This window comes from Myotis davidii, unplaced genomic scaffold (genome assembly GCF_000327345.1).
Source record: "Myotis davidii unplaced genomic scaffold, ASM32734v1 scaffold937, whole genome shotgun sequence".
NCBI lineage: Eukaryota > Metazoa > Chordata > Mammalia > Chiroptera > Vespertilionidae > Myotis > Myotis davidii.
Window position 1 is genome coordinate 1,843,635 of NW_006288252.1, and position 24,123 is coordinate 1,867,757.

At 49.2% G+C, this 24,123-nt stretch overlaps 1 protein-coding gene and 1 long non-coding RNA gene across 5 annotated transcripts in view; both read right to left on the bottom strand.

The window, feature by feature from the left end:
* LOC107182537 lies at window positions 1-13,257 on the bottom strand. The gene is made up of 3 exons (XR_001513254.1): window positions 13,042-13,257; window positions 12,038-12,169; window positions 1-490 (listed from the first exon to the last, which is right to left on the bottom strand). It is a non-coding gene; the product is annotated as an uncharacterized LOC107182537 (long non-coding RNA).
* Window positions 13,258-13,303: 46 nt separating this feature from the next.
* Window positions 13,304-24,123, bottom strand: part of RNF4 (ring finger protein 4) — a 32,594-nt gene continuing 21,774 nt past the window's right edge. For 3 of the 4 annotated variants that reach the window (XM_015561599.1, XM_006760124.2, XM_006760125.2), the window contains exons 5-8: window positions 16,850-16,859; window positions 16,395-16,554; window positions 15,788-15,836; window positions 13,304-15,261 (exon numbers count right to left, since the gene is read on the bottom strand). In XM_015561599.1, the coding sequence (XP_015417085.1) occupies window positions 15,112-15,261; window positions 15,788-15,836; window positions 16,395-16,554; window positions 16,850-16,859 (369 nt within the window). In that variant the 3' untranslated portion in view covers window positions 13,304-15,111. The remainder of the gene's footprint in view (window positions 15,262-15,787; window positions 15,837-16,394; window positions 16,555-16,849; window positions 16,860-24,123) is intronic. The other variant, XM_006760126.2, reaches the window with a different exon arrangement.

Here is a 24,123-nt window from a genome sequence, read left to right on the forward strand (position 1 = left end):
AACCAATCGATGTGTTTCTCACATCTATGTTTCTCTCTGTCCTTCCCTCTCTCTTCCGCGCGCTCTAAAACCCAATGGAAAACTATTCTCGGGTGAGGATTAACAAAAAAAAAGCAAGCCGCTCAGACCCGCTCTGGGCCCAGAAGGCTCTTGGAACGGGCTGGCAGGAAAAGGTGGCATAAGTTGGGTACTTCTGCAAAAGTGAAGTTTTATTACTTTCATGTACATATTATTAGCCAAGATATAAATATGTACTAGTAACCAGACAATTTTATAAGAAAAATCAGGCGAGTGAATGACCTCACAATGCATGCCCAGTAGGCATTACATAACAATGACTCAGCCTTACCTCGCCAGGCCTTGCTGACTCCTGGTGGCACTGAGTCTGCAGATGGAGGAGTGGGCACCTCTGCCCAGGCCACTTCCTCGCCCGAAGCGGGGCCACAGCGGCAGGTCCCACCCGAGCAGGTGCCGGAATTCTATGCGGATTCTAAAACAGTTCAGGAACGGAAATGGACATATGAATGTTTGGGGAACTAACGCATTGGCAGTTCTTTGTTGTTGTTAATCCTCATGCGAGGATACTTTTCCATTAAATTTTTTAGAGAGAGTGGAAGGGAGGGGGAGAGAGACAGAGAGAGAAACACTGATGTGAGAGAGACACATCAATTGGTTGCCTGCCACACACACCCCAACCAGAGCCGAGGATCAAGCCTGCAACTGAGGTACATGCCCTTGTCAGGAATCGAACCTGGCACCCTTCCATCTGTGGGCCGGCGCACTATCCACTGAGCAACACCAGCCAAGGCGTGAGGCAGTTCTTGCCACCCAAACCTGAAGGCTGCAGGTCAGTAAACTTTCCATGTGGAGCTTCTTTTTTTTTTTTTTTTTTTTAAATATATTTTATTGATTTTTACAGAGAGGAAGGGAGAGAGAGATAGAAAGTTAGAAACATCGATCAGCTGCCTCCTGCACATCCCCTTCTGGGGATATGTCCGCAACCCAGGTACATGCCCTTGACCGGAATCGAACCTGGGACCCTTGAGTTCGCAGGCTGACGCTCTATCCACTGAGCCAAACCGGTTATGGCTCCATGTGGAGCTTCTAATCAGCTTTGAGACATGTCACTGTTGCCTGGCCAGGCAGCTCAGTTGATTAGAGCATCATCCCCATTCACCAAGGTTTCAGATTCGATCTCGGGTCAGGGCACATACAAGAATCAACCACTAGCCTGACGGTTTTGGCTCAGTAGATAGAGCATCGGCCTGTGGACTGAAGGGTCCCAGGTTCGATTCCGGTCAAGGGCATGTACCTTGGTTGCGGGCATATCCCCAGTAGGGGGTGTGCAGGAGGCAGCTGATTGATGTTTCTTTCTCATCAATGTTTCTAGCTCTCTATCCTTCTCCCTTCCTCTCTGTAGAAAATCAATAAAGTATATTTTGAAAAAAAGAATCAAGCACTGAATCCATAAATAAATGGAACAAAGCAATGTTTCTCAAATCAATACATTTTTTAAATGACTCCAGCACAGATATAAAAAAATGTGTGTATGCAGGGCAGCAACAAACTTTTGTAATGAATTGAAAAAATTTCACGACACTGCTTTATAGCTTCAAAGACATTTAAGAAAGGAGTCTTGGAAATAAAAAACATAGCCAAAATTAGCCGAAACCGGTTTGGCTCAGTGGATAGAGCGTCGGCCTGCGGACTGAAGGGTCCCAGGTTCGATTCCGGTCAAGGGCATGTACCTGGGTTGTGGGCACATCCCAGTGGGAGATGTGCAGGAGGCAGCTGATCGATGTTTCTCATCTATGTTTCTAGCTCTCTATCTCTCTCCTTTCCTCTCTGTAAAAAATCAATAAAATATATTTTTAAAAAAATAGCCAAAATTATTTTTAAAATCTCAATACAAGTGTTGCAAGATAAAGGTGAGGAAATTATTCAGACAGTAGAGGAAAAAAAGACATAGAAAATAGAAGAGAAATTAGACCTAAATTTTCAATCTAGGAAATCCAACAACTTTCCAATAAGTGTTCTTGGGGGAGGGAGGGGGAGGGGGTGGGCAGGTAGTGGAGGGAAAGAACTTTTGAATGAGAAAATACTATTGACCAAAAATAAGGGCTCGAGTGCCCAGATTGAGACTATCCAGGGCATGATTCATTGTAGAAAACCAGAGGTAAACCAAACAGCCTAAAACATCGAAAAGGAAGTCACGCTTAAAAAAAAATAAATAAAAGGCAGGTGAAAGGATCTCACTAAATGTCTTAACAGTAATATTCGATGCTAAGTAACAGAGCAGGGCTTTTAAAGTTGTGTATGGAAATGAAATACCACACAGAACTGTATGGAGAAAAAACCCCCCACAATTCTGGACATTCAAACTGTATTTTTCAGGTCATCAGACTGTGACATAGTAATACCCTCCAGGACTCCTAGATCTTTCCCACCTACAGTCCGAGGCTGCTACACATCCCTTCCCCAATGGGACCTCAGAGATCACCCAACCGTGAGAGCAATGGAGAAGGGCTGGGGCATTTAAAGGAGAGTGAAATTGTCAAAGAAATCCACTGGAAGGCTTGCAAAACAAAGGTAAGGAATTTATCCAGAACAGAAACAAAGACATAAAAGAGGAAAGAGACAAGTTCAAGAAGAGGTTGGACGGCTTCTAATAGGAGTTACAGCAAAAAAAAAAAAGTTTTCAAATAAAAAAACCTGTACTTATTTAGAAGCATTTAGAATGTCAACAAAAGAACTGCAACTTTTTTTTACAATTACAGAGTGGTAGTTAACAGAACAATTACTTCATACTAGTGACCGGGTGCACAGATTCATGCAGTGTGAAAGGAAATTAACTAGAAGGTGGCTGGCAGGGCAGGACTGGGTGAGATGGGCCGGACATGCCCTGGAGCCAACCTCCCAGCATCTGTGGAGTGCGTGGGGTCCCTTGCCCTGGCCTGCAGGGATCAGGCTGAAACCAGCTCTCCGACATCCCATGAGGTCCCAGAGTGCAAGAGGGCACTCTGCAAAGTTGCTATCGTACAGGGTGTGAAACACAAATGCAAGTGTGGAGTAAACCAGATCGAGGCCGACAGTGCCCCAGCAACAACATAACCCACACGCAAAGGTGGAATTGCATGGTTTTGTTAGTAATCGGGCTCCCTCCTCTCTGGTTTCAGGGTACGTCAACCGAAAACCACCACTGCCAAGTCACTGTAGCTCAGCAGTTCCTGCATTGAGTGTCTGCCCCATGGTGGTCAGTGCACGTCATAGCAACCGGTCAGACAGGCAGAGGGACACTTAGCATATTAGCCTTTTATATATTCACTGAGTGGCCAGATTATTATGACCACCTGACGTTTATAGGCAAATTAGCTGTACACTGCATTGTATGGGATATGGAAGCCGAAGCCCTGTTCGAACACCCTTGCTGTCTGCAGTTACCAAGATAAAACGTCTCCAATTCGCACAGGAACACAAGGATTGGACAGTAGAGCATTGGAAAAAAGTCATGTGGTCCAATGAATCAGTTTCCAGTTGCATCATGCAGATGGCAGAGTGAGAATTGGGCGAAACAGCATGAAAACATGCATCCCACATGCATGAGTATAACCCTTCAAGCTGGTGGGGGCAGTGTTATGGTTTGGGGCATGTTTTCCTGGCATGATTTGGGCCCTTTAATTCTGAATAGCACAACAGACCTAAGTATCGTTGCTGATCAGGTTCATCCTATCATGTTGATGGCGTATCCCAATGGAGATGGCTTCTTCCAACAAGACAATGCGCCTTGCCACGGTGCTCGTATTATGCAGGAGTGGTTTCAAGAACATGAGGGAGACTTTACCTTGCTTAGGTGGCCCCCACCATCACCAGATCTCCATCCAATTGAGCATTTGTGGGACGAAGTTAAAAGAGCCACCAGGCAGCTGGTTCCACAACCATCAAACCTCACAGAACTGGACAGTGCTATTCATCAGGCAGGTGTCCGATTCCTCGCATCACCTTTCAACCTCTCGTGGAGTCGATGCCAAGAAGAATCGCCGCAGTACTGAAGGCAAAAGGTGGCCCAACGAAGTACTGATGGGGTGGTCATAATAATCTGGCCACTCAGTGTATAGATAAGCTGCCATCAGAGACAACTGAAGATGAAAAAATTACCATCTCCTGCCCTAGCCGGTTTGGCTCAGTGGATAGTCTCAGCCAGTGGACTGAATGGTCCTGGGTTCGATTCCAGTCAAGGGCACATGCCCAGGTTTTGGACTCAATTGCCAATAGGGAGCATGAAGGAGGTAGCCAATCAATGATTCTCATCATTAATGTTTCTCTCCCTCTCCCTTCCTCTCTCAAATCAATAAAAATTTAAAAACCAACCATCCCCATAGGTAACTAGTTTGTGCTGAGCACCAACAAGAGCCTGCTGTAACTTTCCAGGCCAGTTTACAACCCTATAGTGTAGCAGGCAAGGTTAGTGGCTGCTGAAAATACCACCTGCACAGGTGACCGAAAGACACATTGGTGGTGTGTGAACTACGCAGAAGAGCAGACGGGCAGTTTAAAAACACATCTTATGTGGCCTTACACTTCTATTTTTAAGGGAGTTGTGTACAGGGGCATTAAATGCTCTATAGACAAGAAAACAAAACTGCGCTAAAACCAACTTATTCATCATCTTCACCTCCCACCTCTTCATCTGCCTCCTCTTTCTTCTTGTCCTTGTCTTCGCCTGACAGCACCCTTTCCAGCCTCATCAGCTCTCCCTGGCTCGCTGTGCGGCAGGCAGTGTCTGCTCTTCTTCCTCCTTCAGCTCAGCAGTCTTCCTTTCCTCAGGCTGCTTGCCACCCGTGGCCGGCGGTCGCCGTGGGAGTCCACACCCCCAGCTGCTTTGCACCGCCACCGATGGCCAGGCCGCGATGCTCTCTCTTGATTTGGGGCGATATTCGGAAAAAAGCAAAAGGCCCGAAGGCAGCCTCTTGGGTGCACTGGGACCCTTGGCTTTCCTTGTCGATTTCCCTTTCGGAGGAATATCAGTTTCATTTCTCCCCTAGCGGGCCTTGTCTGCCTTTGTCACGTCTTCACATTTTCCTTTCTCTTTAGCAGACAAGGGCTTCCACCTTTCTGAGCTCTTCTTAGGAAACGCTGAGAAACTGACTGAGCATCGGGTGCTGCTGCTGGTGCCTCCCGGCAGGTTTGCTCCAAGAAAGCGCACATGGCATTCTGCCTCCGCTTCTCCCTTGCCGTGTTTCCTTCCTTCTCCTCAACGAGCAGTCACCGAGTGCCTGGCCGCTCCCACTTGCCCCGGCACTCAACAGTTTTTAAATGAAAAAATAACTGAGTCCTGGCCAGTGTGGCTCAGTTGGTTGGAGCATCGTCCCATACATTGAAAGGTTGTGGGTTCGATTCCCAGTCAGACCACATACCTACGTGCGCATGTGGTATACAAGTGACCAACGTTTTTCTCTCATATCAGTGTTTCTCTCTCGCTCTCATTCCCTTCCCTTTTCCCTAAACAAAACACTGAAGGAAGAACTAGCCCAAGCTGAACAGGACAATGGAAGGAAGGTGCGAGGAAGAAGGCTGTGATAGCGGGAGTTATCTGGTGTCTGAGGCTGAGAAGGCCGGGTAAACGGCAGGTACAACAGAACCTGTCAGTCACGAGCTGCTCAAGGAACAACGTACAGTCAGGAGTATGGACACTTGTTTACTGATTTTTAAAAAAATGCTATTGATTTCAGAGAGGAAGAGAGAGGAAGAAAAAAACATCAATGAGAGAGAATCACTGATCAGCTGCCTCCCACATGCCCCTTGCTGGGGATCGAGCTCACAACCCGGGCTTGTGCCCTGACCAGGAATCGAACCATGACCTCCTGGTTCATAGGTTGGTGCTCAACCACTGAGCCACGCTGGCCAGGCTTGTTTACTAATCCTATATAATAAAATGCTAATATGCAAATTGACCGAACGGCAGAACCTCCGGTCTCTATGATGTGCACTGACCACCAGGGGGCAGATGCTCAACACAGGAGCTGTCCCCTGGTGGTCACTGCACCAGAAGTTGGGCTCACAAGAAGGTGCAGGCTGGGCTGAGGGAGCCCCCACTAACTCCCCCCCACCCCCCCGCACCGGGCCTCTAGTTTAACCATATCAGCTATACGGATGATTTATGAAAACATAGGTTAAGGGAATTGGAGAGCAACTAAAGACAAAGTTGGGGGGTCCAGTTTTTAGCGTGCTTTCAGTTCTCGGGGTACTGGGCTGAGTAGTAGGGCAGAGGGCACTCCTGGGGACGCTTTGGAGGCTGGAGACAAAGAAGTAAAGGCTTGGGGCTAGGATCCCAGTGAGATGGGATGAGTACGGCCCCGAGCCTGAAAGGTTTTCCTTCGAGTCACTGCCACATTCTCACACTGTAGGCAGGAAACTAGGAGACACTCTCTAGAAAGACCCCGGAGAGCAGAGCAGTCTCTGGCCATTTCAGCTAGCTGAGAAGACAAGGGTCACAGACCAGGACTGACCGGGGGAGCCCTTCATGGTATCACGAAAGTGGAAGTGAAGCACTGTGAGACAGCACCTCACCGACACAACCCCACCTTGGCCAGCTTCCCGCACGGCGGGCCACAGCGAGAGCCGCGCTCTGTGCGCCTGGCGGAGCAGGAGGCCACCTGGAGCCTCTCCACTCGTTTATGCTGAAGTCCAGCTCTCAACTGAAACTTCCTAGGCGTGGCAAGGCAGAGCCATTGGACTGAAAATAAAAAACAAAAGATGACAAACACAAACCCACAGGCGAGTCATATATTGGAGTTAGAAGGCAAGGACTATATACTAGTAATAGCTGCAATGAACATGTTCAAGAAAATAGAGAAAAAAGTTAGAGATGAAAGGATGGGAAATTTCACTTGAGAATTGGGCTGTTCAAGAAAATTAATTGGCCGAAACCGGTTTAGCTCAGTGGATGGAGCGTCGGCCTGCGGACTGAAAGGTCCCGGGTTCGATTCCGGTCAAGGGCATGTACCTGGGTTGCGGGCACATCCCCAATGGGGGATGTGCAAGAGGCAGCTGATCGATGTTTCTCTCTCATCGATGTTTCTGGCTCTCTATCTCCCTCCCTTCCTCTCTGTAAAAGTTCAATAAAATATATTTTAAAAAATTTTTTGAAAAAAAAGAAAATTACTTGGGTCGGGGGGGGGGTAAGAGATCAACCGAAGGACTTGTATGCATGCATATAAGCATAACCAATGGACATAAGACACTGCGGGGTAGGGAAGGGCGGGGGAATGTCAAGGGTGGGGGAAGGAGACATATGTAATACTCTTTGTAATACTTTAAGCAATAAAACAAAATTAGAAAGAAAATTAATTAGGCCCTAGCTGGTTTGGCTCAGTGGATAGAAAGTCGGCCTGCGGACTAAAGGATCCCACGTTCAATTTTGGCCAAGGGCACATGCCTGAGTTGCAGACTCAGTCCCCCTCGGTAGAGGGCATGCAGGAGGCAGCCAATCGATGATTCTCTCTCATCATCGAACCTCTCATCAGTCATTCAGTCTCTCTTCCTCTTTGAAATCAATAAAAAATATACATATAAAAAATAAAGATGGTGTATGAAACTACATTTAAAAAAAGATAATTAGAATTCAGAAATAAGCTGAACCGGTTTGGCTCAGTGGATAGAGCATTGGCCTGCAGACTGAAGGGTCCCGGGTTCGATTCCAGTCAAGGGCATGTACCTTGGTTGCGGGCACATCCCAGTGGGGGGCGTGCAGGAGGCAGCTGATCGATGTCTCTCATTGATGTTTCTGGCTCTCTGTCCCTCTCCCTTCTTCTCTGTGGAAAATCAATAAAATATTTAAAAAAGAAAGAATTCAGAAATAAAATAACGAAAATTAACAATTCAATAGATTTTAACAGATTGAACACAACATGAGAAGATTGATGAATTGGAAGATAATCCAATATAAAACATCCTAGCCTGGCTGGTGTGGCTCAGTGGTTGGGCATCAACCTATGAACCAGGTCATGGTTCAATTCCCAGACAGTGCACATGCCTGGGTTGCAGGTTCAATTCCTAGTAGGGGGCGTGCAGGAGACAGCCCATCAATGATTCTCTTCATTGATGTTTCTATCTTCTCTCCCTCTCCCTTCCTCTCTCTGAAATCAACAAAATCATATTTTAAAAAAATCTTAATGTTTTAATATATTCAAAACACCCTGACTTAAACATGTAATCAATATAAACTAATTATATTAAAATTAACCTTATGCTTTTTTTCATGTCAAGTCTTCAGCATCCTGTGTATATTATACCTCTAGATTCTCTTCATTTGGATTCACGTTTCTTTTTTTAATTTATATTTTTATAGAAAGAAGGGAGAGGGAGAAACATTGATGTGAGAAGTATCAATCTGCTGCCATCTGTATTCCCCCTACTGGGTATTGAGCCTGCAATCCAGACATGTGCCCTGACAGGGAATTGAACCTGCCACCACCTGGTGCATGGGTTGACGCTCAGCAACTGAGCCACACTCCGGAGCATGGATTCATCATGTTTCAAGTGCTGGAGCCCCAAGTGGCTCATGGCAACCATACCAGGCAACAACTGGTAAGTTTTTGCTGCCCTGGCCAGTGTGGCTCAGTTGGTTGGAGCATCATCCCATGCACCAAAGGATAACGGGTTCCATTCCCAGTCAGGGTACATACCCAAGTTGCATGTTTGATCCCTGGTTGGGGCGTGTATGGGATGCAATCAATTGATGTTTCTCTCTCTCTCTCTCATATCAATGAAAACATATCCTTGGGTGAGGATTAAAAAAACAAACAAACAATGAAGATAAAATGGCATTTTCACATTAACAAAAATAGTGAGCATTAACTGCCAATAAGAATTCACTAAAAGAAATTCTTCTTTGGGCAGAAGAAACTTTATTCCAGATGGAAATGAAGAAAGGAATAAAGACCAAACACATACTTGTCCTATCATGTCTGTCTAGCTTGTTAAGTTAGCATTATGTTATCAAGGCTCATCCATGTTTTATCAGAATGTCCTTTTTGCTTATTTCCTTTTTGATGATAGCCTTCCTAATGTGTGTGAAGTGGTATCTCTTTGTGGTTCCAATTCATATTTCACTCATAATTGACGATGCCAAGTTACTTTCACGTGCCTATTGGCCATTTGTATATCTTCTTGGGAGAATTATCTATTTCAGTCTTTTGCCACTTTTTAAATTGAGTTGTCTGATTTTTTTGTTGGTCTTGAACTTTCAAAGCACTATATTGTGGTTATTAGTCCCTTATCAGATAGATGGCTTGAAAATATTTTCCCCTATTCTATGGGTTGGTTCTCTTTTCACTGTCTTGATAGTGCTTTGATGCCTAAGTTTTTCATTTTAATGAAGCAGAATTTATTTTTCCTTTTGTTGCCTTGTTTTTGGTGTCATATTTAAGAAACCATTGGGAACAGTGTGTGGAATCGCAGAGGGAAGGCAAGGGGAGGGTGGGTGGGTGGGAGGTGATCAACCAAGACCTTGTATGCATATATGTAACCCATGGACAGAAAATAGGGTGGTGAAGGCCTGGGGCGGGGAGGCAGGCTGCAGGGGGTCAAAGGGGGAAAAGGAATACATATGCAATAGTTTCAATAATAAAGATTTAAAACAAAAAAACATTGGTATATCCAAGGTCAGGAATATTTGTCTGTTTTCTCCTAAGAATTCTATAGTTTTGACTCTTAAATCTAGGTTTTTGATCCATTTTGCCTATGGCTTAAAGGCCCAACTTCACTTTTTGAAATATATTTTTATTGAATTGAAAGGGAGAGGGAGAGAAACATCAATGATGAGAATCATTGATCAGCTGCCTCCTGCACCCCCGCCCCCCTGGGGATCAATCCCACAACGCTGGCATGTGCCCTGACTGGGAATCGAACCATGATTTCCTGGTTCATAGGTCAACGCTCAACCACTGAGCTATGCTGGCCGGGCCCAACTTCATTCTCATACATGCGCATATCCAGTTTTCCAAGCACCAGTTGTTGGAGAGAACTTTCTTTCCCCATTGGGTGGTCTTAAAGCCCTTGAAATCATGTGACCATGGAGGTGAGGGTTTATTTCTGGGCTCTCACTCTCATTCCACTGGTCTGGGGTGGAGGCCTGTCTGTTCATCTTAAGGCTACCACCACATTTTTTATTCTTTGTTGATTTCAGAGAGGGAGAGGGAGAGGTTGAAACATCAACCATGAGAAAGAACCACTGACCGGCTGCCTCTTGCACACTGGGGATTGAGCCTGCAACCCAGGCATGTGCCCCGACCGGGAATTGAACTGTGACCTCCTGTGACCCACTGAGCCACATCAGCCGGGCCTTCTCATGTTATTGGTAGTGTATAAAAATACAACTGATTTGTAAGTTTGTATCCTGCAACTTTGCCGAACTCCTTTGCAGGCTCTAACAGCTGTGTGTACTGTGGGTTCTTCAGGGTTTTACATATAAGACCATGTCTTCTACAGACAGATGCTTTTCCTTTTTCCTTTACAATTTGGAGCCTCTTACTTCTTTCTTGCCTCATTGCTCTGGTTAGAGACCGCAGTGCTATCATGAATAGAAACGTAAAAGTGAGCCTCTGAGTCTTGTTCCTGACCTTCGGGGAAAAGCTTGCATTCTTTCACCTTCGAGCACATTAGCTACAGGCTTTACATAAATGGACTTTATTATGTTGAGGTACTTTCCTTCGATCCTTGGTCTGTTTTTATCATGAAAATATGATTTTATCAAATGCTCTTTTTGCATCAGCTGCGACGGTCATGTTTCCCCTCCACATTCTACTCGGGCAGCATGCTGGGTGGGTCTTCAGAGGCTGGGCCCTTCCTGCATCCCTGGGAGAAAGCCCTTGTGGTCCCAGTGTGTAACCCTCTTACTGCTGCTGAATTCGGGGCTAGCAGTGTGCTGAGGGTTTCTGCCTCAATGTTCACAAGACATGACTCTGCACTTTTCTCTCCCTTGAGTTGTGTGTGGCTTCAGTATCAAGATAACACTGACCTCACAGAATGAGTTAGGAAGTGTTCTCCTGTCATCTCGACATTTATGGAAAAATGTGGGAAAGAGCAGTGTTCCTTCTTTTCTACATGTTTGGTAGTTTCCCAGTGAAGCCACCTGGTCGTTGGCTCTTATTGCTTGAGGTTCTGAGTAGTTTAAACATCACTTCTTGCAGGTCTGCTCATCTTCTATTTGCTCTGGAGTCAGCTTTTGTAGTTTGCTTCTAGGAATTTGTCCATTTCACCTAGATTACCCAATTTGTTGGCATACAAGTATTCATAGTAGTCTTTTTTAACCTTCCTTATTTCTGCAAAGTTTAATAATGTGCTCTTTCACTGGTTTAATAATTTCAGTCTTCTATTCTTCGTCAATTTAGCAACTTCTGCTGTCCTTGATTTTCCCTAGTTTCTTATCCTCAATATCATTTATCCCTGCTTTAATCTTTATTACTTCCTTCCTTCTGCTGGCTCTGGGTTTGGTTTACTCTTCTTTTTTGGAAAGCTGACTTGACCTGCTTTGATGTAGACATTTACAACTGTAACACCCCCGGCACTGGTCTCACTGCGTCCCACACACTTCGGTACACTGCATTCTCATTTCATTCTTCTCAAGGTATTTTCTATTTCCTTTGTGATTTCTTCTCTGATCCACTGGTTGTTTAAAAGTGTTAATTTCCACATATTTTTTACTTTTCCCAGATGCTTATACCCGAAGACTCAGTCATTTCACACTGAAATATATGCCCACCAGCTATGTGAGCAAAACTGCACCAGGAGACAGACACAACGTTCGCTTTGGGCTATTAGCCAAAGCACATGACTGAGCATAAACAGAGGCGTATTCATTAATGAAATACTGCCCAGCAAGGAAGACGAACAACTACACGTGAAGAAATCAAGGCCACCCACCTCCAGAAAACACAAGTGATCCACCTGCTTCACGTTCAGAGGCAGAATGACATTCTACAGTCAGGCGGTGTGTTCTTCCAATTAAACTGCAAGGAGTAATTTCTGTAAAACTCACATTAGCAGTGACTCGAGGGAGAAGGTCGAGGGTACTGGCCAGGGGGTGGGGCTCCAGGTGCTGGCAGTGGTGTTTCTGGATGCAGCTGGTTGTCTCCTGGGCATTTGCTTCATGGTACTTCATTAAGATGCACTTTTGAGATAATTCAATGAGTTGTGTGTGTGTGTTGTACTTCGCAGTATAAACGGTAAATATATATTGGCCCTGAGTTGGTAACAATAAACACCTCCTAAAAGCAAAGACCAACACTTTCCAGAGGAATCCACCTTCAACCCAGGCCTCAAGGACTGGTTACAGGCGCACAGAGGGAGGAAAGCTCATAGAGCGTAAGTAAGTCCTCAGCGATGAGCAAACTGCAGAACTGGACCAGACTCGGATGCTGGACTTGACAGAACACGAAACTGAGACATTTCTAACAAACATCCTATCTAATAAAGAGGGAATATGCTAATTGACTTCCCTGCCCTTAAAGATGGCGGTGCCCACAGCCAATAAGGAGGGAATATGCTAATTGACTGTCACACCTCAAAGATAGGGGCACCCAGTCCCCTTAGCCCTGCCAGGGCGGCCCCCAGGTGGGCCCAGCCACTCTGCGTGCCTGCCTCTTGAGTCCCCCAGTTCCTTCAGGGCCGCCTGAGGCTCAGGTAACCAGTGCCACTGAGGCTTACACTGCCAGCAGTGGCAGCAGCAGAGGTGTGATCAGGCATCACCTTCCCCTGATCACCGGGTTGGCTCCTGCCCCTGATGGCTCCCAGACTGTGAGAGGGGGGAAAAAATATCCTTGGGTGAGGATTAAAAATAAAAAATAAAAGGCATAAGTTAACATTAGTGATAAAAAGATGCTGTAGAGATTAACTCTATTTTATGAAACCTTTTATGCCAAAAACTTGTAAAGAGATGAGATGTAAGAATCCTCTGAAACCTGTAACTTAACAGAACTGATTTTAAAAACTGAACAGTTCTCAAGTATTTTTTAAAAAATCAAATCGGCACACCACACCCACATGGAGGGCAAGTTGCGTGTCTGCACACCCACTGGCCAAACTGCAGCAAGCCTGACCCCATTTCTGGGCCAAAGCGTCGGCTCAACGAGGGTCCAGGGTTAGACTGTGGCTTGAGTCCTGGGGGCTCAGGAGTGGCCTGGCACCTGCTGGCATCAGAGTGTGCAGCCAGATAAGCAACTTCCTCGCACACACAGGTGCGAATCACACACCTTGGGCAAAAGGAGAATTGGTCCCAAAGAGCAAAGGAACGCACAAGAAGCTACCTGGTTCAAATTCCTGGTTTTATTTCCATCTGTAACACCAGCAGAGGTCCGAAACAGACTGACATTATGGGTAAAGTTTAAACGTAACAAAGAAAGATTCGGATTATGTACACTGAGAAGGAGGGGTTTTCATATCGACCTTTTCCTATTTTGTAGTTTCTGAGAGTAGAAACTTAACATCCCCCCCAATTTAATGTAGAAGCACAGCTTTCATGATGAATCGTTTGTCCTAAAATGTAAAGCAGGGCTTGGGCTGCGTGGTCATCCCGGCTCCTGGAGGTTGTAATGTCAGGTCACAGGAGACGCTCCCATGCAGCCCAGAAGAAACGCGATGGCAACCACGTCCGGTCGGAGGGCAGACACGGCACAGCCCCCGTGGGAACCATGTCCTGCCTCCTCACCTCCAAGTAGAACATTATTCCTTTCATTCAAACTAATTGGAAGTGAGCCAAACAGCTACAAAGGCAGAATGAAGAATAAAACTTTCACAGAAGAGGGACACTCCTTCAGCCCCGTTAAAGTGAACTGTGCCAAGTTCCTGCTCCTTCCAGGGAACTGAAGGCCAGTTATTGCTGCAAAGCTAGGGCCTCTCCCCTGGCTGATGCTCCACATGCAGAGGCTGCTGTCTGGCTTGAGGCCTGTGGGGAGGGTGGGGAGGTGGGGCAGGCTGGCACTCCTGTCACCCCTCAGCCCTGTGCGTTAGGAGCAGTGCTGCCACCTGGAAAGCAGAGGCTCCCACGCCTGCAGGGTGGGCAGGGGGTGTTATCTGCCCCTTGGTGAGGAGAGGCCACCGAACTTTGCCAACCAGAACTGCAGAGGGCCAGTCCAGATGGCCAGAGGACCAGCTTCTGAAATGGTGGGTTGGTGGGGTGGTGAGAAGGCCAAGGCAGGACCCAGGTCTTCAGGTGGGCCACGCTCTGAGACACGGGGTGGCTGCGGCTTGGGCAACAGCTGGACATGGGCTGATAAGGCCACAAATATTGCACCGCCTTCCGGTGTCCATACTTGAGGAGACCGTGGGCAGCGGGGACTGAGGACCAGCGGGCATATGGTGACGAGGACGGATTTTATCAGAAAGGAGCGGACAAGTACAGGCCTGCCCTGTGTACCGTGCCTGGCCCGCGCCAGGAGGGGAACTCTGGGGCCTGGTCAGTTCCTGAGAACGGGGTGACAGGACAGGGTGGGGCCTGAGGGACACTCACGGTGCTGCGTCTCCTGGGCTGCAAGGAGGTGGCGGTGGACGGGCTTTATTGCACGTTTCATCCTCAGAGGCCTGGGCATGGCCCTGCAGAAATCCCTGCCTGTCACTGCTAAGGTCGGGAAGGAGCCTAGTGGTTGGTCCTCCGGGGCTGTCGGCTCGGTCACTGTGCGGGCAGAGGCCGGGTGAGGTAGCATGCCCGCAGGAGCTGGGTGGACTGGCTCACGCCCTGACCAGGGCTGGCTCCCCGACAACACTGTGGGGGAAGCTGCGCACACCTCCTGCGTGGGGGAGCTTCTTGGCAAACGTGCAGTCCTGGAGAGGCTGGAACCTGCTTCTCAACTCGAAGGCGCTCAGCTCCTCGCCTGCCCTGGAACAAGGCTGCCAGGGGAGCAGGCCGCACCTGCCGGCAGGGCTGTGGCTCTGGCTGAGGCATCAAGCTGGAAGTAACGAGAGGACCTCAGAGGGCTGGAAATAAGGAGCAGTCTACATATCAGGCCTTGGTTTAAAAGTCTTTTGAGCTCAGGAAATTGGAGGCAGAGAACCCACAAAGGCCGCATGAGCCCGCGGGGATGTCACTGTCCGTCCTTCGAGGCAGCTCGCAGCACATCAGATGTAAATGGGGTGATAGCGTTTGTGGCTCATCTTCTTCCTGCAGGTCGGGCAAGTGTTCGCGTTCTTGAGGGAATCTCGGAGGCACTGGCTGCAGAAGACGTGGCCACACTCTGTAGAGACAATGACACGCCCATTCTGCACAATCTAGAAAACAAAAAGGAACACCTTCACGTGTGTCTGTCCCAGAGCAGCAGCTCCCAGGGAGTCCCACTGCCACCACCTGGGCAGTGATGGGCGAGGGAAGGGCAGGCACAGGGGGCAGGGCAATGGGCTGCAGAACTTTGGACGCCTGGCAGCCAGGCTCCCACCAGCAGTCCAAGGGGGACCCGAGCACTAGAACCCACAGGCCTGGAAAGGTCAGGGTTGCTGTGTGGGCACAGGTGGGGCCGTGCGCAGGCTCAGGGGCCACAGTGAACACGGGGCCTTCTGCCTGGGCCAGGACAGGGAAAACAGACTGTCTCAGCTGCATGGGCGGCGCAGGAACACGGGCCAGAGTGGAAGGCTGTAGGCCCACACACTGGCACATTCTCCCTGCACTCACATGTATGACCAGCCATGTGCCAGTCCAGGCAGGACTGAAGGAAGACTTCAAATCCCACCTAATGGGAGGGTCCTCGCTCATCTCTCACTGAAGTATGGAAGCTGAGCAGGTCACAGCTGGTGTGCTTACCTCTGAGTATCCATCCATGCAGATCGGACAACTGACCGTGCCGGAGGGCCTAGAACACAGTGCCTCATGTCAGTGCCAAGCAAATGCCAACACTGGACTCTTCACGCCAGGGGACGTCCTGTGTGCAGCCTTTCCCTCCAAGAGCCCCCTGACCCTGCCTTAGCGAGGGCTCGGGACTCACAGGAGGGCTGGCCACCCCAAGGGGTTAATGGGGCCACAAAAAAAGGGGAGAGGAGAAGGTGCAGACAACCTGAGTCACCGTGTCCACCCCACACCCCCTCTGCCCCTTCACCCCCTGCCTGGGGTAGGGCCTGCACCTAGCACCCCGGCCTGCTGGTCCCGGCAAGCCCTGGTCATGGTGGGACAGCTGGGCCCTGGTCTCAACAGTGTTACCTGCAGGCAGCCTCCAGGCAGATGTTCAACAGCTCTGCTGGGCCACCAGCTCAGAGCACTGGCTGAAGGCCCAGTGTTTCCAACAATCCTCCCCCCGCCCCCCACACTGGGAAACGGAGGGGGTTAGAATCCCACTCCAGGGCCCAGAGGCTTCCTGGTGTGAGAGCCTGGCCCCAAGATGGCAGCAGCACCGAGCGGGTGGGCATGCAGGTACCTGAGCCCCGGCGATGTCTCTTCCCTGGCGTTTCTGGGAGTGTGCGTGGTCACATACACGTCCCTATCCCTGCTCAGCTCCTCATCATCGCTGCTCACCACACAGCTGTCAGCGTGGTCCTGGCGCTGCCTCCTAGTGTTCCTCCTGGGCCGCCTCCTTTCTAAGACAGGGGCCCCGCACTCAGGATAGGGCCCTCCCGCCCATCGCCCACCTTCTGACCAGGGAAAGGCCAGTCTCAGACCCCAGAGACAATGCTGCCACACCCAGGAGGTCCTGCCCAGGCCGAGGCCACCCCCCGTCTTGCCAGAAGAAGCACATCCCTGCTATGATGGCAAGTGCCGAGTTGTGGGCCTGGCCCAGGCGAACAGCCAATCCGAACGCAGCATCCTTGCGGGTGCTCTCCCACTGGCTGTGTCAGCTGTCCATCCAACCCAACGAAAAAGGAAACCACTCACCATCAACGATCTTTTAAAAAGGAGAGAAAAACGACACAATCAGGTTGACATAAAACATTGTGTTGTCTGAATGCACAAATGATCACTTCGAAGCATTTATTTCAAATGCAAAATCCCCAGGGGACCAGCACCCTGCCCTGGGGTCTGCCCCCCTGCAGCTGCCGCAGGAAATCTGGGGGAGCTGCTGGCCACGTGACCCAGGAAGTGACTTTACCCTGAGCGGTGTTGTGAGGACTAAGGGAGACAAGGCTACGGCTGCTGGGCACCAGGGACATGGAGCCCAGGACCAGCTCCACATGCTCGCCCACGACAACTCTGACTCCACGTGTCCACTGCCAAGGACGGGGACATTACGGATAAGGGTGTGCGGTGCCTAACACCCTGTGAAAAGAATGAACTCCCAGACAAAAGCAAGCAGGCGAGGGGACTGATGCACGTGCACACACCAAGAACCCACTGGACCCAGGGAACGTGACCGAGACCTGGACGAGCCCCTGCCTGAAGGCTCAGCCTGACATCAGACCGTTCTGCACTGACGGTTTCCAGCCAGCTCACAACCCTCAGGGTGGCCAGCCACGAGTCTGCGGGACAACAACAGACCCACTCCCCCAGCGCCACGGGCTGGGCGACTTCCTTCGGGACAGCCCTGTGGCCTCTCCTCACGGACCCTGGCTGGCAGCTCCCACGCAGGGTTCCAGGCTGAGATGCTGGAGTTATTTCTGGAGACCTGCTCCTCCAGCTGTTTCACGTGAAGCGGGTGCTCCCACAAATAAACCCTTTTCTGCTTTGAGACAACAGGAGTGGACTTGGGGTTCTAGACTGACCCCTGACCGGCACAGCCATCTATCCCAGGAAGCAGCAGCATGAAGCCCACATGTGGGGCTATGGAAACCCTCCCCCAGGAGGCTTCAGAGTGACAACCAAACTGGGAGATAGCCCTCACTATGTATGGGGCCACATTTCCCGGGACACAGGGTGGCTGGCAGAGGTACTGTCCACGTGAGTCTAGAAGGGGCCACAGGAGGACCACCGTCGGGGTGAGTGCACGGGGAGGGACAGGACGCCCCGGCTCCCGGCAGTGTGCGGGGAGCTGGTCCCCACAGACCTGGCACACAGCAAGGCCTCCGCGCTTAGCGACCAGAGAGCCTCCCGCTCTGGGTGACGGACTGTCCCCGTTTTCAACAGGAAAACAGTTCAGAGAGGGCAGAAAAGGATGGTACCCCAGCCCGGCCTTGCGGCACCACGCCCTCCCTGCACCCCTGCTACCTCCCTCCTACCTTCTTCCACCCAGCGGCTGCACCACATCCTTCCGGAACCCCGGAGGCGGGACTGCCCGCTCTGGGTGCCCTCCTCTGGGAGCACATGCTTGCAGGGCAGGGGACAGGCCAGGGAAGGGCACGGGCTTCAGACATGTGAGCTGGAGGAGCAAAGCGACAGGACAGAGACAGCGAAGCTCTGGAGCCTCTCCTCTGGCCAAGAGGCCTTTACGGAACAAACACCACTTGCCCTGGCCGGGTAGCTCAGTTGGTTAGAGTGTCAAGGTTGAGGGTTCGATCCCCAGTCAGGATACATACAAGAATCAGTCAATGAATTGATAAATAACTGGAACAAACAGATGTTTCGCTCTCTAAAATCAATCAATAAAAAACCAAACAGCCTCACTGGTTTGGCTCAGTGGTTAAGGGCATCGGCTTGCGAACTGAAGGGTCCCAGGTTTGATCCCCAATAGGGGCTGTACGGGAGGCAGCAGATCAACGATTCTCTCTCATCGATGTTTCTCTCTCTCCCTTCCTCTCTAAAATTAATAAAAAACACACACAAAAAAACCACACAAAGTAGCTGTCATAATTTAAAGAACAACAAAAAAGACCAATACCAAACTTAAACAACTGCCATTCAGTCTCCCGGCCTCAACAGCAGGCAGAACTAGGGGAGCTGGTCCAGACCACCAGCCTGGCTTCTCTCCGTGCCACAGACTAGCCACAGGCCAGAGCGTTCAGGACGGAGACACCTGGTGCTTTCCCCAGGGCACACTGACCCAGGCGTGCCGAGCTTCTGAAGCACAGGTGAGCCTCAGAACCTGCGAGGGCCGACACCGTCACAGGCTCCTGGTGAGCGGAGGACAAGCCGTCTCTTAGGAGACAAATGCCCAGCATCCCAGGGGCCTCCTAGGGCTGAAGCAATATCCTAGGTAAACAGAGCAGGGCATCATGGCAGGACCACTGGGGTCCTCTGAACCAGCTAACCCCGGAAATACTAAGGATGCTGCTCCCCAACCCAGAGCTCAGAGTTACCTGCTTTAGACGACCTGGTCCCACTGGAGAACACGGCCACACCCAACCATCACCCAAGGCCACCAAAGGTGCTCTTTCCACCCAGCAGTTGCACCCCGCCCCCCGCAGTGACAGACATGGCGCGATGACAGATGCTATTCCTGTGGCAGCGCCAGGAGAACTGCAGAGCAGCCAGGCAACGCGCGCCTGTGTGCGACGGTGTCCCTGATGCCTGGCTGCTTCTTTCTTCACCAGGACTCAGGTTCACTCGCTCTCACTGTGTCCCTCACAGCCCTCTACTCCTAGACAGATGGACAGGGCTCTGTCCCTGCCCACAGGAGCCGCGGGGAAGCAGATCCCCTCAATAGTCTCATAAACGAAAAGCCAGGTGGGGTACAGACAGTGCGACTCATCCGCGCCCAGGAAAAGACCACATGAAGATTCCGGGAAACCAAGCGGGCTTTCAATGAACCAGTCTCTTTCCAGCCTGGACCACGGCAGGCAGAGCAGACCTGGCCCAGCGCATGCTGGGGGAGCCAGGAGGAAAGCAGAGGGAAGCACACAGGAGGGGTGTCAATAAGCACAGGCTAGTGTTCACCCATCTTCCCACTGAAAACAACAAACAAGATAGGACACATCTTAAAATAAAGAACTATCAAGAAAAAGGTAGTAGGTCCAAAGTAAAGGGAATATGATAATCTAGATGAGAAAACAACAACAAAAACAGCCCAGCCATCTCCCGAGACCCTGCAGCGTCCTTGGGAAAGCCTCCCAGCGAAGCCAGGCCCGGCAGGAGCCGTGGCCAGTCGGTGCAGCGCCCACGCGGGCGGCGGCAGAGTCTCAGCCAATGGCCAAGGGCCGACAGCAAGGACGTCTCTGCGGACCACTCATGTAAAGAATGAGTGACAAAAACAAAAGAGAGGGAATCCCCAGAGGTTGGAAGTTAAAAAATACAAATTTGAAAAATACACTAAACTGAATGTAAGATACCAATAACAACAGCAATCAAAATTATTACGTTAGAAAAACAGCACAATAAACTAAAAAAAAATCAATGAATAAAAACAAACTTACAAGAGAAAGGGTCCATAAAGCTAAAAGTTGGTTCTCTGAAAGAGCTAATTAAGCTCTGGTGATACTAATCTAAAAAGACAGAAAACACAGCCTGTACAGAAATGAAAAAGAGACATCTCTACAGATCCCACAGAAATAAGACATTACGAACAAAACACATGCATATAAAAGTGAAAATTTTAGATAAAATTGACAAATTCCTAAAAAATAATTACCCAAACTTATAACTTAGGGTTAGGTATTATCACTGTAGAGTTCTATCAAACATTCAGCAAAGAAATAATTCCACTGGGCAAAGTCTTCTGGAGAACAGACAAAAAAGGGGGGGCTAACTCACTTTATAGAGTCACCAATATTGTGATACCGGAACTCTATAAGCAATGTGTATAAAAGAAAAATTACAAGCCAATCTTAAAAATAGTTGCAAAAATAACAGTATAAAACATTAGCAAACTGAATCTAGCAATATTCAAAATGATAATTTCACGGCCACAATGTTGAATCGGTTTAAGACTAGAAACCAATGTTAATTCTCCACTTCAATATATGAAAGGGAGAAAAAATATCATTAGGCGGAGTTGTTAAAATTAAAATGCAGCACTGAATCCCCAGATGAAAACTGCAGCCAAACAGGAAACCGATGAATATCTCCAATCTGATAATGGGTATAAACGAACAAATAAATACCCAACAAGAGGTCTTATTAATGGTGAGACTTTAAAAGATTCTTTCAGATTTGGAATGAGAAAAGAATGTCACCATTTTCTCTTAGATAAAAAATAAAACAGAACTTTAAAACACCATTTTTTGCCAAGGCCAGTGTGGTTCAGTTGATTGTAGCATCGTTTTGTATACAGAAAGGTTGCTGGTTTGATTCCCACTCAAGAAATGTAGGGAAGGCAACCAATTGATGTTCTCTCTCCCTCCCCCTCCCACCTCAAATCAGTAAGCATAACATTGGATGAGGATTAAAAACAAACAGAAAAAATCCACACCATTTTCTTCTTTTAAAAAATATGTTTGTACTGATTTCAGAGAGAGAGGAAGAAAGAAACATCAGTGATGAGAGGGAATCACTGATTGACCTCCTGCACGCCTCCCCTTGGCTCAAGCCCACAACAGGGACTGTGACCTGGTTCATAGGTCAACACTCAACAACTGATGGAGTCACACCAGTCATACCCCACACCATTTTCTTTCTTTCTTTTCTTAAATATATTTTTATTGTTTTCATTAAGGGAGAGGGAGGGGGGGGAGAGGGAGATAGAAACATCAATGATGAGAGAGAATCACTGATTGGCTGCCTCCCACACGCCCCCTACTGAGGATTGAGCCCACAACCTGGGCATGTGCCCTTGACCAGAATCAAACCTGGGACTATTCAGTCCGCAGGTTGACGCTCTATCCACTGAACCCCAAACAATTTCAATAGCAACTTAAAATGTTATGTAGGTAGGAACAAGTGACTTCCCTGAAACATCTATGTTGGGATCATCACTGAGTTTCTTTAGCAGAAACCTAACCAGACTTGCAGGAACACCCCAGGGAACATTATAAAACTTTAATGAGAGGCATTAAAGACGCCATCTCGAACAACACACAAAAGCAATTCATGTGGCTTATGGAACTAAATGTGAAAGGTAAAACTTTTGAACACATGAACATATTTTAACAATAAGATTTTCTCGAACAAGCTGATAAATTCAACTGTGTTAAAATTAAAAACCTCTGGCTGAAGCCGGTTTGGCTCAGTGGATAGAGCGTCAGCCTGTGGACTGAAGGGTCCCAGATTCGATTCCGGTCAAGGGCATGTGCCTGGGTTGCGGGCCATCCCCAGTGGGGGATGTGCAAGAGGCAGCTGATCGATGTTTCTCTCTCATCGATGTTTCTGGCTCTCTATCTCTCTCCTTTCCTCTCTGTAAAAAATCAATAAAATATATTTGAAAAAAATTAAAAACCTCTGTGTAAAAGCCAACAAGGAAAGGCAAGTCTCTGAGTAGAAGGTATAAAATATAACAAACGAGAGGCCTGGTGGATGAAATTCATGCACTGGAGTGGTGGTGGTGGTGGTGGTGGTACGTGTGCATCCCTCAGCCTGGCCTGCGCCCTCTCACAGTCCAGGAGCCCTTGGGGGATGTCGCGGAGTCAGAAGAGGCTCCCACCACCGCCACTGTGTTCGCCAGCCTGTGGGCATGGCTTCTGGCTGAGCAGCACTCACCCTGTGGGAGTGCAATGACCACCAGGGGGCAGCTCCTGCATTGAGTGTCTGCCCCCTGGTGGTCAGTGCGCATCATAGTGACCAGTGGTTCCGCCATTCAGTCGATTTGCATATTACCCTTTTATTATATAGATTATTACATAGAATGTGCAGAATAGGCAAATCTATAGTGACAGAAAGATCAGTGATTGTCAGGAGCTGGGGGAGTGACTGCTAATTAGTATCAATGTTTTGTTTTTTTCAACTCCCAGTATCATTTATTTTTCCTAGAATCCAGATATAATCACAGAGCAGGGTGGATCAGGGGGTTGGGGGACTCCCCCGTCACACTCAGGACAGGGCCGATGGGGAGGTTGCGGCTCTACCCCTTCACACACAGAGGGGAGGTGGGCAGAGGGTTGGGGCGCCGCACCCTGTCACACACAGAGCAGGGCCGTTCAGGGGGTTGGGGAGCTCCCCCCTATTAGGCACAGAGCAGGGCTGATCAGGGGGTTGGGGTGCCTTCCCCTGTCACGAACAGAGCAGTTCAAATAGGGAGGTTGTGGCCCTGCCCTTTGTCACACACAGAGCCACAGGGTGATCAGGGAGTTTGGGCGCTGCCCCCTGTCACACTGATCCCGGTGCTGGGAGGCATATTACCCTTTTACTATATAGGATAGAGGCCTGGTGCACGGGTGGGGGCCGGCTCGTTTGCCCTGAAGGGTGTCCTGGATCAGGGTGGGGGTCCCCCCTGGGGTGCCTGGCCAGTCTGGGTGAGGGGCTGAGGGCCATTTTCAGGCTGGCTAAGCTCCCCAACGGGGACCCTCACCTCATGAGGGTGTGGCCAGCCTAGGTGAGGGGCTGATGGCTGTTTGCAGGCTGGCCACAACCCCCAGCCACCCAAGCTCCCAGTGGAGGCTGGCTGGAAGTAGGTACCTGGGATTTATTTAGCTTCTATAATTGAAACTTTGTTGCTATGAGCGGAGGCCGCAGATCCTCCATCACCCAGGCAACCAAGCCTCCTGCTTGCTCCAGCTCCGAGGCTGTCGGCCGCCATCTTGGTTGGGTTAATTTGCATATAGTAGCTCTGATTGGCTGGTGGGCGTGGCTTATGGTGTAGCAAAGGCACAGTCAATTAGCATTTTGTCTTTTATTAGTGTAGATCAGGGATGGTGAACCTTTGGGCTCAGCATGTCAGCATTTTTTTAAAAAATATATTTTATTGATTTTAGAGAGGAAGGGAGAGGGGGAGAGAGAGAGATAGAAACATCAATGATGAGAGAGAATCATGGATTGGCTGCCTCCTGCACAGCCCCCACTGGGGATCAAGCCTGTAACCTGGGTATGTGTCCTTGACTGGAATTGAACCCAGGACCCTTCAGTCTGCAGGCCGACACTCTATCCACTGAGCCAAATCAGCTAGGGCAGCGTGTCACCATTTTTAAAAAACCCTAACTTAACTCTGGTGCCTAGATTCGCCATCACTGGTGTAGATGGTAGGCTCCCTGTAACCAAAGGTGCTAAAGAGGTGTCCCAGAGAGACAAGCCGCCAGGACGCTGACCAGACCCACGTGTCTGACCATCCGGGTCTCTTCCCTCAAGGGCCACAGAAAGGGGACACCAGCAGCCTCCCCGTCTCCCCCGTCCCTGGAGTCACACACAACCAAGACACCAGGTGGCAATTCCAGGTACCCAAATCCTTCAGCCAGCTTCTCTGGGAACCAAGGAAG